Source organism: Gavialis gangeticus, unplaced genomic scaffold (genome assembly GCF_001723915.1).
Source record: "Gavialis gangeticus isolate Ggan-Ray unplaced genomic scaffold, GavGan_comp1, whole genome shotgun sequence".
NCBI classification, from domain to species: domain Eukaryota; kingdom Metazoa; phylum Chordata; order Crocodylia; family Gavialidae; genus Gavialis; species Gavialis gangeticus.
In genome coordinates this window covers 8,083,883-8,099,298 of record NW_017729020.1, presented here as the reverse complement: position 1 = coordinate 8,099,298, position 15,416 = coordinate 8,083,883, and the positions used below count along the sequence as shown (strand labels likewise).

General features: G+C 51.1%; 1 protein-coding gene across 1 annotated transcript in view; it reads right to left on the bottom strand.

The window, feature by feature from the left end:
* The window catches only part of GFRA2 (GDNF family receptor alpha 2), a 74,604-nt gene that overhangs the window by 41,177 nt on the left and 18,011 nt on the right, over nucleotides 1-15,416 (bottom strand). Inside the window, exon 3 of the mRNA XM_019514502.1 lies at nucleotides 9,715-10,063. Within this exon, the coding sequence (XP_019370047.1) occupies nucleotides 9,715-10,063 (349 nt within the window). The remainder of the gene's footprint in view (nucleotides 1-9,714; nucleotides 10,064-15,416) is intronic.

Here is a 15,416-nt window from a genome sequence, read left to right as displayed (position 1 = left end):
ACAAGGCTCATATGACCAGCAGTCCAGCTACGGACAGCACCAAGACTCATATAACCAGCAGTCTGGCTATGGGCAACACCGGGGTTCATATGATAAGCAGTCTGGCTCTGGACAGCACCAGGGTTCATATGATCAGCAGTCAAATTTTGGGAAGAACCGAGGTTCTTATGATCAGAAGTCAAGCTACAGCCCCAAACGAGAGCAATGTAGAGGGCAGAAGTACCATGTCAGAGGAGTTCAAGATTTAAGTTTGACTTCATTCCAAATTGGTGTGAAAACCATTTTTTTTAAAAAAGCATAGTTGCAGGAAGATCAATGCATCTTTCTTTAATTGTGCCACTTTTTATTCTGTATTAGAGTATACCAACATTTTTTAAAAAAATCAAAGTGAACACTTACAAACTTTTTCGGGTGCAAAACCATCAAAAATAGGACATAGCGACTGTCAAAATTTCCCCCCTTTTCTTCTGCATGAAAACTGCTCCCCAAACGGACAGGCTGGGATTTCAAGTAACCTTCAGAGAGAGATATGATAGTTTCTCTGACAAACTTCCCTCAGCACATATCATATTCAAAAATTCTTGGGAGTTAACCCTACATCACGATTTGTTTGGGGACCGACTCAGAGTGTGAACGCTTGTATCCAAGAAGTAGTAAGAGCCAGTTAATTCAAAAAGGAAGATGCAAGCAGTGCGCAAGTATGGGACAGTCTGCCCGAGCAGAACCTTCTTCCTTAACCCATTTATTAGCAGCTCAAACTCCAAAGGAAGAGGGCTTCAACCTCATCCAGCTTTTCTCCTGCCATACACATCAGTCCTTGCTCTGAATCTGCTGCTGGCTGTTTTGTGAGGCTGCCCATCAGGCTGCTTGACCCCCCCATGACCTCCACTTGCAGGTTTTAGGGAGGTAGGGGGGATAAAATGAGGAACCTCTAGGATGACACCCACCCCCCAGCACATGCTAAGGAGGAAAAGTTTCTACTGGGAACCGACTGGTCTTTACGCTTAACACAGCCAGAGACCTCGACCAGAGTCACAACATCTGACTGGCCTGGTGGTCTCCCCTACCTGCAGTCCTGTCCATCCACGCCATGCGTCAGTGCATGGGAATCACCACCCAACCCAGGACTCCTCATAGGTAGCTCTGCACGTCTATCCTGAACCTGTGCGTTGTCGTGCTGAGCTCTGCCCAGACACCTCAGGCCTAACCCTCAGGAGCTCCTGGGTCCCACATACAACTCTGGCTATACCCAGCAGCCCCAGTCCTGAACCTCTGCCAAGCAGGGAATGGCTGGTATTCCTGGTGTAGAAACCTCCAGCCCACCCACACGGCAGGCAAACATTTGCTTTCCTTGTGCCAAGAGCTTTGAGTAGCTTCCACCGCGATCGCATGTAGCTGCTTTCTTGCTGACGGCTGTGCACCAAACCCTTGGAGAATACTGAGAAACTTTTTTGGTAGCAACAGTGGTGTCTGTAGCCAGCTTGCCGTCACAGCTTGTGTCTGTAAGCTAATCCTGTTTACTCCTTCCAATAGCACAGACTGTGTACATGCTCCGTTGACTAATGCACAACTCTGCTCCCTTCAGCACCACAGCAAGCAGTCCCCTATGCCTTTCACCATCACTGCCGCACCTCACAGGCATCAACCAAGATGATCCAAGCGTCCAAGTCACACAAGCAACCACCTGAATGGATATCTTGCCTGACAGCACAGCCAAGGACTGAGAACTCCCTTCCTTCCTGAAGGAAAGTCCTGCAAGCCTGGATTGAATTTGGCCTCGTGTCTGCCCGTGCGGTACCATCTCCTGCATCAGCATGGTCTGATGCAAAGCCCACTGAAGCCGAAGGGAGTCTTTCCACTGACTTCAACAGGCCTCCTGTTTTTGGAGCCCAAGCCCACTGGTTTTGGGAGCCCAAGCACACGCCGTGCAAAGGGCTGTGGTTTTCTGAACCTGGGTGCTCAGCTCAGTCTGAAAATTTGGTCGTTTTAGAAACATCTTCCCCAGCCCTCACTTCGCCAGAACCAACCGTGCCGATTGTGCTCTCCAGCACCATGCTCATGGGACATCTGTCGTTTCCCTTGCGAATGGCCTGCGTCCAACTGCGCTGGGACAGCCAGCCCTTCTCCATCTACTGTGCTTATATGAACAGCATCATCACGCTGTTGCTAGTACAAGCAGCTTGGGGTTTTTTTCCCCTTTGGTTTGTCAGGGTTATTTTCCTACACCAACCACTGTGAGATAACAGCAGAAATCTCTGCTTAAAGGGTCTCCAATTACAGTCTGTGTTGCTTTCCATTAGCAGTGAAGTTGGAGGCTTAATTACCTCCCATTCCAACACACAAGCTTTATCTCTTCGCCCGTCACTCCAAGGTACCGTTGCAGCTTGCCGATTTGTTTCGCAGTTCAATCAACACTCCTGGTCCCATGTAAAGATAAGGGAGAGGAGCATCATTCAGCGATCGAGGACTGATAAGGTACCTGCACATAACACGTTCTTAAAGGTCCTGTCAATTGACTCAAGCCTACAAAACTGACCCTCACATTCAACAGTTACTCATGAGTTACAGCAGGCAGTGACTAGTTGGGTCATCATCACTAGGTCTCAGCATCCAGCTGGGAAAAGGTCCGTGGAGATGCTCGGCACCCGGCGGGTGCTGAGCTCAGTTGAAAAATCTCACTGCAAATGGCACAGCGAGCACAGAGCCCTTCAAAGACCACGACTAATTCTCCATCTCCCTTCTCTTTTTCCCCCTTGTCTTAACTTCTCCTGCCTGTCCCCATCGCACTACCCCTATAAAACAGGCTTCAAGGTAGCAAAACCATGAAGATGGGGCTCAAAACTAACTCTGCACTGCTTTATGACGGCCTGGCGACTGCACCCCCATAATTCTGCCCTTTACTGCACACAACCAGCACTGCTCAGTGGTGTGACACTGCTAACAGCAGGCGGTGAATCTTTTTCAGCTCCCATCTGCAGGAACAGTACCTTCTGAAGCAGGAGGATCCACACGAAGCCAGAGGTAGCTCACGGTTTATTAGACCATGAGTATGCTGGCTGCAGAGGAGCTCCCACCAGCTGGACCTGAGGACAAAGAAGTGGGCACCCTGGGATGCAGCCGAGCCCATGTCTAAGCAGGAGCGTGACCGAGGTCCTGTAGCCATCACTCCTCTGCCCCTCATGACACTCAGAAGTACTGCAGAGTCTATAAGGGCTGCACAAGGTTGCTCTCCAATCACAGCAGATGCAGAGCAAGCAGAAGCAGAGCATGCGTGCTCTATTTATACATTTCCCAGCACCCTAAAGTGGCATTACAGCCTCGTTGGTGGCTTAGGGCCAATGCCTCCTGATTTATCAGTGCTCGGTGCCTGGAAGACAAATAAGGGATGGGAAGCATCTTTCCGGTGACAGCCAGACCTGGGGCTCTTTCTGCTGCCCCTTGAGTGGGCACTCAGCTGCTCTGCCAGCATGCCCTGCCTAAGGCCCAGGATGATGCATTCAATATTATGGGAAGGTTTTCACACACAGCATCCCAGCTGCCGCACCAAGCCCCTGATGCAGCAGTACTCTTGCCTGGATCGCTAGGGGAGGGCTGCTAGCAATGGCTGGGAGGCAGAGGACTTCTGCTCTGAGATGGAGCTGGCCCCCAAGCCAGGCGCACTAGCCCTGGGACCAAACCTGAGCAGCTTGCTCTGCGAGACCCCCAGGCTTTCCTGCTGCGATGCCGATGAGAAATGCAGCAAGGACAGCTTCCAGGTTCCCACATCACTTCCATCTCAAGCTGGAAGGAGACAGGTGAAGCGGACTTCAACAGCGGGGCCGATGCCTCATTCCAGGGTGAAGGCAGTTTAAGGGATGCGGACTCCATCCACCCCGTTCCTAACAACAGCCAGGTTTGCAATGGGCTGCCATCTCATTACCAGCTGGGCAATCAAGAGCTGAGGTTTCGACCACTTACTGACATTTATCAGACAGCGCCTCCCGCCTGCGGAGCTTACGAGGTGGTTTCAAAATTAGAGCTAGCGCTATTTAATGGGTTGGTCTGTCTGGTTCGGTGATGTGTGATCATGGTGGGTGCTGGCCCAGGCAGTGAGAAGTCTTGTGCATCCCAGACTCTATCACACTTGGAGCTGCCTGCATGCCACCTACCATCTGGCACTTTCTAAACTCCAGAGACAGGAACCCCTTAATGCAGGGCAAGCCCCAGTAACCTAGATATTTGACACCTGGAGCGTGCAGTGTTAGAAAAAACCTATAAGCAAGCACCAATGGCCTGGCATGGGTTGCCAATCTGTGGGACTAGCATCTAGGGGACCAGACATTAAGTTTGTGTGGGTTCAGCATGGCATGCACTGTCAAGGGAGACAAAACGGGCATCGAACTCTGTGCTGCCCAGCGTTAGCATGCCCTACACCACCCTAGCAAGGGCAAGTGATATCACTCAACGAGCAGGGACCTAATCAGGGCAGTTTCCGTCAATTCTTGGATATATACAATCAGTTCAGCAACCAACAGGCTAGAGCCTGCCACAGCCAAAGAGCTAACCCCTCTGGAAAAGGAGACACGAGCCAGCATAAACTTCAGCCTTCCCAGCTGCTGCGCGAGAGAGGGCAGGGGCATGGACTCCTGCGGGAACCGCAGGCTCCCAGCCCATCTGAAGGGACAGCACTGCAACTAGATGACAAACAGACAGGCAGCTAGATAGACAGATGGACAAAGTCAGGTAGACAGGGTCGCGAGAGGCTCAGACGTGCTGAGACAAATCTGGCGCTAACAATGTTTTTCCTTGGCTTTTTAACAGCAGTTGAGATTTTCATCTCTCTGATTTCAGGTGACGCTTCCTCCAGACCCCAACGTGACTGAAGTGCAGGCCCTCAGGTGTCCAGCCCCTGCCCCTTCACACACAGATCCAAGCTCTATCCACTAGACCGGCGGTTCTCAACCTTTTCAGACTCGAGACACCCCTCGGAAAATGCTAGCTCTCGGTTTTCACTCTTTCGTTGACCACAGAAAAGCAACAGAGCAGTTTTTCTGTTGCGAAGAACTCAGCAAGACCCCAAAAGTATGGATTGCTAATTTGAAACCTCTGAGTCTATCTTGCGAACCATGGTTGCAAACCGAACAGTGCAAACCGGGTGGCAATCCATGGCACCTCTGAAAGGATCTCAAGGCACCGCAAGGTTGAGAACCATTCAACTAGACTGACCCCCAGTGTTTGCCATCCCAGAACAGCATCTTCTGCAAAATGCCGCTATAACTGTTAGCCACAGCTACCGGTCACTCTGGCATGTGTGTACTCCAAGGGGCCCTTAGGCCGTTCATCCCTCTCCGGCACACTTCAGCTACACCCACAAATGCATCCGACTGCCCCACTCCCTGGACAACCTTAGGAAAACCTTCTTCACGGTGACCAGACTGTGGAATAAGCTCCCTCCAGAGGTGCTGCAGTCGCCTACCCTGGAGATCTTCAAGAGGAAACTGGACAGTCACCTTGCCAGGGTCACCTGACCCCAGTTATCTTTTCTGCCTAGTGCAGGGGGCTGGACCCAATGATCTTCTGAGGTCCCTTCCAGCCTCACAATCTATGAATGCCAACACACCGCTCACCCGATACATAATGTACACATGCATGCCTGACAAATGCACAGCTGACATGCACGCAAATCTTTCTTGAGGAGAGATCAAAGAGGCAGGATTTGCTTTCTTCCAGATCTCCTTGTCCAAGTCGCACCTAGCTGTATATTCATGCCACCTGCTACCCAGAAACCTCTGCGCCTCCCTCAGCAATTTCGATGGAGAAGCTGGCAAGGGAACTGCATAGCTGCACTCCCTGCGCAGGGAGACAGACACACCACTATGCTGCTGCTTGGCTCTGTGGGGCCCAGCTGGGCTGGCCTGGGACCGTGCCTTCATCTTGGCTCCGGCTTTCCACCACAACACCAGCACTCACAGCACCGAGGACACTTCAACTCCCAAAGTCCTCAGCAAATGTTAAGAACAACCAACCCTGAAAGAATCACCCCGGCCCAACCTCACCCTCAACAGAAGCGAGGCTATAGACTTTTAAAACAAAACCCTCACCCCCAAGCATGGTGGAGTCTTTTTGCTTTGGAAAGGCAAAAATGCCAGAGACCCCATGAAATCCACCAGGGATTAGCAATTACTCTCAGCTTCATATGGAAGATACCCCAATACCACGGTGATGGGCAGTGGTATATAAAACCCTAAGGTAACTAAGCTTTTACCTTTAGGGTTCAAGCTTGAAGCTGATTGAGGGCAAAGTTACTAAGAGCACTACATCACCTCTGAAGGCAAGGGAATACGTGCTGCCAAAACCACAGCAGGAACCATCACTCAGATCTACGATGGAGAAGCCATCAGGACAGGACCGGTGAGAGCTAGCAGAGCTGTCAGGGCTTGGGAGTGAAAGACCACGAGTTTCACTGCAGATCAGAGATGCTGGACAAAAGATACGAGTACACACAAAGCCCGTGCATGCAAACACACAGTGCAGTCTCCACGCATGCTCAGCCAAAGCATCTGCTAGAGCCATTTCCATTCCCAGTGCTGGGAATCAAATCTCCTGTTTAGCTCTCAGGGCAGCAGCTAAAGAGAAAATTCCTCTCTTGCTGCTTCTGCCAGCTTCCCCGGAGGGATGGCTCAGTGGAGGGGCTGGGCAGCACCTGGCTCCAGACAAGTCTCTGCTCTTAAACAGATTTACAGCTGCAAATACAAGGAGGTCAAGTTTGCTGCCCAAGTGCGTCTATCCTGGAGTGCAAAAAAATGCCAGGGCAGGGCCACACTGGCTGCCACAGGCACCTTGGATTCACTACCCCTTCCCAAGCCAGGACCTCTGGCCCAAAACAAGCACGATCCTGAAACCATGGCAGTTGGGTAGAAGGGTACTCAGGGGAGAAGTCTGGCATAATGTGCCCATAGAATTAGGGCAGAGGACTGGACATTTTGTGTGCGTGTTGGGGGAGTGGGGTCTAATAGTTAGAGCAGAGGAGTATGGGTAGCCAGGACTTCTGGGTGCTATAAAGGTCGACATTGCCACCCTCGAACTTTCATACAACTCTCAAAGTGCTCCACAGGCCATCGTCACAGCTCAGGGCACCTTATAAGGCAGGTGCTTAGCATCATCTTTTCTTTTCTTTTTTTTCCCCCATGTCTATAAGGGTGATTCAAGTCAAACTTTCCAAAATGCAGCTTCTACAGGCAAATCCCCGAGTCCTGGCCTCCCACTCTAACCACTACGCTTCACTTCTTTTCCAGCACTGGGAAGAGAAACCCGAAGCCGTGACTCGGTGCCATCATCGATGCCCCTTTTTTTGCCAGGAACATATTTCAAAATTAAACAACATAGGAAAATGTCACACACTTTCCCACATTGGTGCGGCTCTCTCCTCTTCCTGCCTCAACTTCATTTCATGCTGGAACGGCCCTATAATTAATGCTCTGAAGCTCTATATTCTCTCAGGCATTCTCTCAACACTTTCCTAATGCAGGTTATTTCCCTCCCGGAGTCGGAGGCATCCAGAGCGTTTAATGTCTGAGCAAGCGTCAGACTCGCATACCTGCTGACAGAAAGCTGCCATTAATTTGGCCGCCTTGCAGAGCCAACCTGAAATCTTTTATTCATAGACATTGGCTTATTGTATTACTTTTTGATAAAAAGCCACATTGAGAAGTTTCAAACACATTCATTTGCCATGAGACGAGGAGTGGAGATGGTTTTATTTATTCTTTCTGGCACTCGTCTCTGGAAGCCGACACCACCTCAATGGGGAACGGACACACCTCCTATATTAAACGAGTTCTTTATGGGCCTGATTTGCCTCTGCGGAGGGTGATGGGAGATTTTGCTGTATGAATAATAAGGTTCACAACGGAGCAAAATCCTGATCCCCCTTGACTTAGTTCGCAGGGAAAGCAATTGACTTCGCTGACAGAGACGACTCAGGCTTGGAGGTTTAAAGTGACCCAAGGGACAGATCCATCTGTGGTACTTCAACGGCCCCATCAGCAAAGTGTCTGAGCACCTCTCACTCTTTAACGTATTCATCCTCCCCGTACTCCTCTGAAGGCAGACACTGCTGAGGTTCGCATTTCCCTGATGGGGAACTGGGACATAGAGGGCTAAAGAGACTTCTTCCAGGGCACATTGCAGGGGGCTACTCTCCACCCCACCTATGCCCTAAGCACCGAGCTGTCTTTCTTCTCTGAGCATCCATCTCCCAATGGAGGCCAGAGCTCCACGAGGTCCCAGTCTGCCCACAACAACGCAGAAGGTAAGAGCCTTGGTATTGGCATAACAGCAAGCCAACGAGACCAAGGCCCCCTGTGCTGGGGATTAAACACACGTGTAAGGAATAGCTTCGCTGCAGTTAGAAGTGGGCCAGCAGCTCCTGCAGACCTACCCCAGTGGGCTTTAAAGCTGAGATCGGGAGCAGCCTGACTGCCACAAGACGAGGCAGTCTACAGCAAAAGCAGCCTTTGAAAGCTTGTTGAAGTTCAGCCCAACCGGGCAGTTGGTTCAATACAACATATCATCCACAAGAACCCTTGCTTCTCCTCCATTTCCTGGACTGTCGTGGCTGTAACGTCACCCCAGCGCCACCAAAGCTTTCACAGGGCTTTCTCCCCCTTCTTGGTCAAAATCAAATCCAATATCATCCATGTACCAGAGTGTTTCCACTAGTTCCCCCAGCTTGGTAAGAAACAAAAAGGTATTCATCACGTAGGAAGGAGTCAATATGGTAGATGGAGCAATCTGAGCAGCTGAAGCTGCACACCCAAGACATGACCTCCACAGGCAAAACACCTCTTTCTTTCTCTCCAAGTCTACATGCAAGTAGGAGAGCTCTTTTCCAGGCTCCAAAGCAGGAGGAGCATGAACGCAGTCCAAAGAACAAGGTATAGCGGGACGTGCAGTGCCCAGAGTCTACAGGCAGGAAGCCAGCTTCTCGTGGACGCTCACCTCAGCCACTCTCACCTCCTTTGCTAAGTCGCGGGCTTCTCCCAGGGAATAGGATTGCTACTTAATCCACCTGCAAGGTGCTGGCCATGAAACATGACAGCACGAGACCATCACTAGCACAACAGTGACAACTGTCTCACTTGCTATAGGTGCAAATCAACACAGCGCTACTCAAGTCCTGAAGCCGGACCCCCCATCCCACTGCATGCCAGATCTCCAGAGTCCCCGAAGTCTGTGGAGGTGCAAAGCAGGTCACACCGGTGCAGAATCTGATGCAATTATTTCCACATCTGAAGAAGAGCTGACTAGCCAAACACTTCACAGAGCCAGAGGGTCCAAATGGCCAGTGGCAGGACAAGGCCAGCAGCCAGCAAGCCCCAGGTCAGAGTACAAGAGAAGCCATTGACATGCACACAGGAGAGCAGCAGTAGGAGACTCTGGCAACCAAAGAGGGCCGCAAACTAAGCGTAGCATCACAGCATTTGGGCAGCTCAACCCCATCCTGCCTCCAAATGACATCAGGACACAATACTGGGATTTTACCAGGGCTCCCTCCCCAACTCCAGCACAGCATCCCCTCTGCCCACTCATCACCTGGGCTGGGAGGAACTGGGAACAGGGGAAGAGACTCCCCTTTACTTTGCCAGAAGGACCTGGGAGGGACCCAGGTTTGGTGAAAAGCTATGCAAGAAGCTGGCATTGATGGTGTGACAGCTGGGGCAGGGTAGTCCTTACCGGCAGAGATGGTCCGTCCGGCACATGTTCCGCAGGTCCAGGCAGTTAGGCTTCTCCTTGTCCTCGTAGGAGCAGGAGGGGACGATGGTTTGCCGGCGGCGCTCAGCACAGGCCTGGTCCTTGCAGGAGCAGAAGAGCAGGCGGTAGGTGTACTCACTGGGCACGCGGTCAAAGAACTGGCGCAGGGCCTTGTGGCACTTGCGGCGGTTGCAGCGCTCGGTGGCCGAGATCTCCTTGCTGCAGGTGGAGATGTAGCCAGAGCGCAGCCGCTTGCAGTTGTCGTTCAGGTTGCAGGCTTTGGCTGCATCGAGGCAGTGGTTACTTTTGGAGTTGGTGGCGGGATCCATTCCTGCCCAAGAGAGGGAGACAGGGTTACAATCACAGAAGATGAGGGCTAGAAGGGACGTCAGGAGGTCACATCTACTCTAACCCCCTGCTCCAAGCAGGGCCAACCCCAACTAGATCATCCCAACCAGGGTTTTGTCAAGCCGAGTCTTAAAAACCTCCAAGGATAGAGACTGCGCAACCTCTCTGTGCTTTGCCACCCTCCTAGGGAGAAAAATTTTCCTAATATCAAACCTCAACTTCCTTGATGCAACTGGAGCCCATTGCATCTTGTCCTGTCATCTGCCCCCACTGAGAACAGCCCAGCTCCATCCTTTTTGCAACCCCCCTGCAGGGAGCTGAAGGCTGCTATCAAATCCTCCCATTGTCTTCTCTTCTCCAAATTAAATAACCCCAGCTCCCTCAGCGTTTCCTCATAAGTCATGTTCCCCAGTCCCCTCACCATTTTTGTTGCCCTCTCTCCAATGTGTCCACATCCTTTCTGTAGTGAGGGGCCCAAAACTGGACACAAGACTCCAGATGTGACCTTACCAGTGCCAAATAGAGGGGAACAATTACTTCCCTCAACCTGCTGACACCACTCCTACTAATGCAGCCCAGTGTGCTGTCAACCTTGGTAACCTGGGCACATTGTTGGTTTATATTCAGCTTACTGTCCGCTGTAACCCCCAGGTCCCTTTTTTGCAGACCTGCTGCTTAGCCAGTCAATCCCCAGCCTGTACCAGTACATGGGATTGTTCTGTCTTAAGCGCAGGACTTTGCAATTGTCCTTATTGAACCTCATGAGATTTCTTTTGGTCCAACGACAAGTAGAGAACAAGTGTGGAAGAATCGGAATAGCACCACAGTCTTAGTCATGCTTAGGCCTCAGGCCTCTCTGCTTTGCCAAGGCATAATGACTTTGTGAGGTCCCTCCCAGCCCTTCTTTCCTATGATCCTAGGAATAGGGCATTGCCCAAACAAGAATCAAGCCCCAAGAACAGCAACCTGGGCCTGGGGTGTCTTGCATAGAGCACAAATTTCCAGGGGCACACAGAAGCCAGTGGTGCCCAGAGAAGGAAGTGGAAGGACTAGCCTCCAGGCTCACCAGCCCTTGTAGACCTCACTATCCATTCACCAGCATGAGGCCCGACTGCGTGCACAGAGCTTGGGCAAAGTGGAGCACCAGCCATCTGAGAGAAGGGTTGCCCGAGCATGGTAGCAAGCCACCGAGAGCTGGGGCTGCCTACCCCACCCCTGGAGTCCATGTGTTCAGGCAGAGGACACAGGGGAGTAGCTGCAGAGTTTGCAAACCAGAAGGCTGAGGGAAGGTTGAGGGCATGAGGAATTAGGGAAATGCAGTATCCGCTGAAGCACAGGATGCTGCACCTCTCCATCCACCTGCTGCAAACTTTGCCCTGAGAATGCAGAGCTGGATCAGCTTCTGCCTCGCAGGATTTTTCTATGAGGTGCAAGCACTCAGGATCCTTTCATGCCATACCCAAAGTTTGGCTCCTTTGCATCAGAGTCAGAAAACATGAGCACTATCCTCTCTCTCTCTCTCTCTCTCTCTCTCTCTCTCTCTCTCACACACACACACACACACACACACACACGAGTCTGGAGCCGATTCACCTCCCCAGCTCCTGCTTAGCAGGCCCCAAATCCACCACTCTACCTCTGGTTGATGTATCTACAATCAGGACTGGTCTGCACGGACCTAAAAATGCATGGTTCCCCGAAGGTCTGCCAAGATTAGGGGTCCTCATCTGGCGTGCAAGCAGTTAACCCAAACCAGACAAGAAATGGCAAAGGGATCAAGTAATATTCAGTGCCTGACTGAGGTCATGAATTTGCAATATATTTGTAGTCAATTATTCAATGAATATACATTAATTATTCACCAGGCTCTGGAGAAGAGCAGCCCACAACAGTGTACAAGGGCCAAGCCAGGGAACGCTTTTCCTTTGATTCTCCAAGGAGCCTGGTAACCTCTGCCCCTGTGTCTTCTCATCCTTTGGTCCCAAGGCAGCTCCCCCAGCACAGAGGCTTCTGCAGCGGGCCAAGCCAACATTGGCATTATCAGCACAGCAGCCCTGCAAATATGTATGCAACGTGCTTCCAAGAAGCACTTCCCATCTCCCTGCATGTCAAACTGTGCCAAGAACAGGGCCACGTGTGGCCTGGCAGTGACAGGGAGAAGGGGGTTAAGTAGAGACTGCTGATGGTGAAGAGGAAACTGTGGCCTGCCAAGTGCACAGCTGGATGCCCTGCATCTGCGCCTGCAATCCCAGCAATCAGCAAAACTGGGAGGGGGCGGGGGGAACACGCATCACGCAGAAGGAGCAAACGCCGAAATTTTTGTCAAAGTGATGAATTGCCCTTGGAGAGCCAGGTGCTATTTTAAAGTCACCTGACTACACCAGTAATTTCTTCCCTAATTGCCCCTCCCCAGTTAGCCAGCCAGGATCCGGGATTCTTCCATTGTTCTCCAGTTTCCCCCGGCAGAGAAATGGCAGCATCAAGGAGGGTTTCCTAACAGAAATATTTGCAGAGCCCCAGCAATTAGCAAATGGCAAGCAGCTGCCTAGGTCAGTGGTCTCCAAAGTGGGGTGCGCGAGACCATCCCAGGGGGTGCGCGAAGAAAATATTAGAACTTTTATTTTTATTTATTTTTTTCCTAAAAAAAAAAAAATAAGAAAGAAATTAAGCTTTACTAATATTTAATATACAGATTGACACTGGCGCCCTCACTCGGTCCGTATGTCGGAAGGTCACGTGTCACGTGCGGTAAGCGAGGTATCCTGAGGGAAGAAGCGTTTGTTCGCTTTCAGCGTATTGCAGTTTACATGTGCCCGGTTAAGTGCACTTACAGATTCTATTATCCAGTTTTAACTAAACTAACCCTCACAAAATGGACTTAAAAAGATTCCTGCAAAGAAACTGCAGATTGAAGATAACACTAATAATGCGAGCACAAGCAAACAACAAGAAAATGGCAGAGCTGCCACTTCTCCTACTCCTAGTACGAGCTCTTCGTCAGCCACATTACGAGGTAAAAACAATGACGATTTAATTTCTATTTTTTCTGTATGTTTTATAATGTACATAATATATTAGTACAGTAGTACATGTATATAATTTATAAATAAATCAATATACATATATTGGGGGTGCATGCTCAAAATTTTTTTTACTGATAGGGGTGCGCGATCAAAAAAGTTTGGAGACCACTGGCCTAGGTAAAAGCCTCCCTTTCTGGTTTCCAGCCCATCTTATTTTGTTCCACGGCTGCTGGCTGTCCCCACTACCAGCTCCCTACAGTCAGCCCTCTGTACCACAGCGCCTGCTCAGAGAAGCAGGGAACGGGACCGTCCACAGAGCCGTCTCTCTAACGATAAGCATTTCAGGCGTCATAGACAGAAGCCCAGCCTGTTCCCCAGCTTTCCAGTGTCTTTCCCTGTAGCAACCTTCGCTGGAAGAGGAGGTTGAAACCAGAGTGGCTGAGAGCTTCCCTAGTCCCCAGGCTGAACTCCTGGGATTGCCTTGGGTTGAGCGATGCTACATTTGGTACAACCGTCATCCTCACTCGCAGCCAGCACCGCTCCAAATGACGCACTGCATTTGAAAATGCAGCGTGTGAAAAATAGCTGTCAACCTCCACCCAAACACATGTGCATCCCATTACTGATCCCACACCATTCCCCTGACACGGCTTCTGGAAAGGCCTCTGAAGATATTGAGGCAATATTACATATTAAGGCAACATACATCCCTGGAAAACTACAGCTCAGGGCACAAGAGCAAACTCAAAGACCCACTCCCCCATCCCAAACAACATGCTTGTAATTTGGCAACTTCTTCATATGCCACAGTGATGGTATAGTGGGGTTAGGGTGTTGTACTTGCGATGGTCCAGGAAATATGCAAGAGGCAAGGGTTTCTGGGGGATAACTTTTATGGGACCAAATGTATTAGGAAAGATGCTAGACAAGTACCCTTTTTCAGGTCTTGCATAGTGATGGAAAACAGGCAGCCAGCCAGAAATGGAGGTCTCACTCCATCTCCTAGACCCTCCTTTTGAACGTGTCCAACAGACTAAGCCTTGCATCCAGGATCTGTTTTGTACTTGGGGCACTGGCCCAGCTGGGTACCAACCTCAGGATGCCATTTGGAAGAGCCGAGGCGCATCAGTCTCTCTCCTCAAAGCCCCATAAATGGTTAACGAGAGTGAAACGCGATGGCTTTCCAATGCGCCGGCATCAGTGTGAGAGCTATGCAAAGTGCCAGCTTATTGTATAATCCCTGCGAGCACCCACTCCTGCCCTACCCAAGACCTGCAGGGACCTGGATGCATTTTAATAGAGCTGATGCTTGAAAGAGCGCGGTTTCTGGGGAGCTCATTAATAAGGTACAAGCATTAACATTTCATGAGGTGGAAAGGAGCTGGGATCTGAGGAGGTGGGCCTTTTGGAGGGAGCCCTGGGGGAAAACAGTGCAAACAGTTCGTACCCTTCACCCTTCCTCACAGCATGCATGGGAGTCGTGCAGTACCAGCGAGCACTGAGCTCGGGTGGGGACCCCCCCAGCACCGGAGTAACAATCCTAGCAACAAGGGCAGGGAGAGCACGGGAGGCAGCTAACGGGAAGGAGCAAATGGAGGAGGAAAGGACGGAGACTCTCCAACAAGGACATCAAAGCTTTCTGACCACAGAAGGGGCTGGTACAACTAGCCTGCTGTGCAGCTCTCTCCCACACACAGCTCTGCCGATGCCTCTCGTTCTTCCCCTGCAGCACCCAGGGCTAGTCCGGTCCTAGCTCCCCACTTTGCTGCTGCCTGCAACGAGGCCCCTGCTTTCATTCCAGCCTTGGCCTCTCTGGAGCAGAGATGGCTAGCTACTTATGACAGTTCAAGCATTGGGTGTTACCGATTCAGATGACAAGGGGCCAGAGGAAGCCAGGACGTGCAGTGGAGATGCCAAGCAGCCTCAGACCCTGGAAGTCCCAGCCTCTCCGCAACGCCTCCTAAGGTATTGCAGGAGCTCCCAATCAGGTCAGCCAGGCCACGGCTAGCAAGCGTTTTGTGTACATCACCCTCCCTCTTTGCTTACACAGCCCCTTTATGAAAGGGAACGTAATCCCACTGCTATCCCCACAGGCAATTAACACTGCTCTGGCTCAGCTTTGTTATCGACAAACAACAGTAACAGCTCATTTGCTTCAATCGCTTGGGCTTCGGGTCAGGGCGGGGGGATCCCAGAGGGGCAGCTCGTTCTCCTCGCTTGCTAACATCACAGCCTCATTACAGTTATGCATGCAAGGGCAGAGTGAGGAAGCTCAACCAGGTGGAGGGGAGGAGCTGAGAGTAGCCGCTGCAT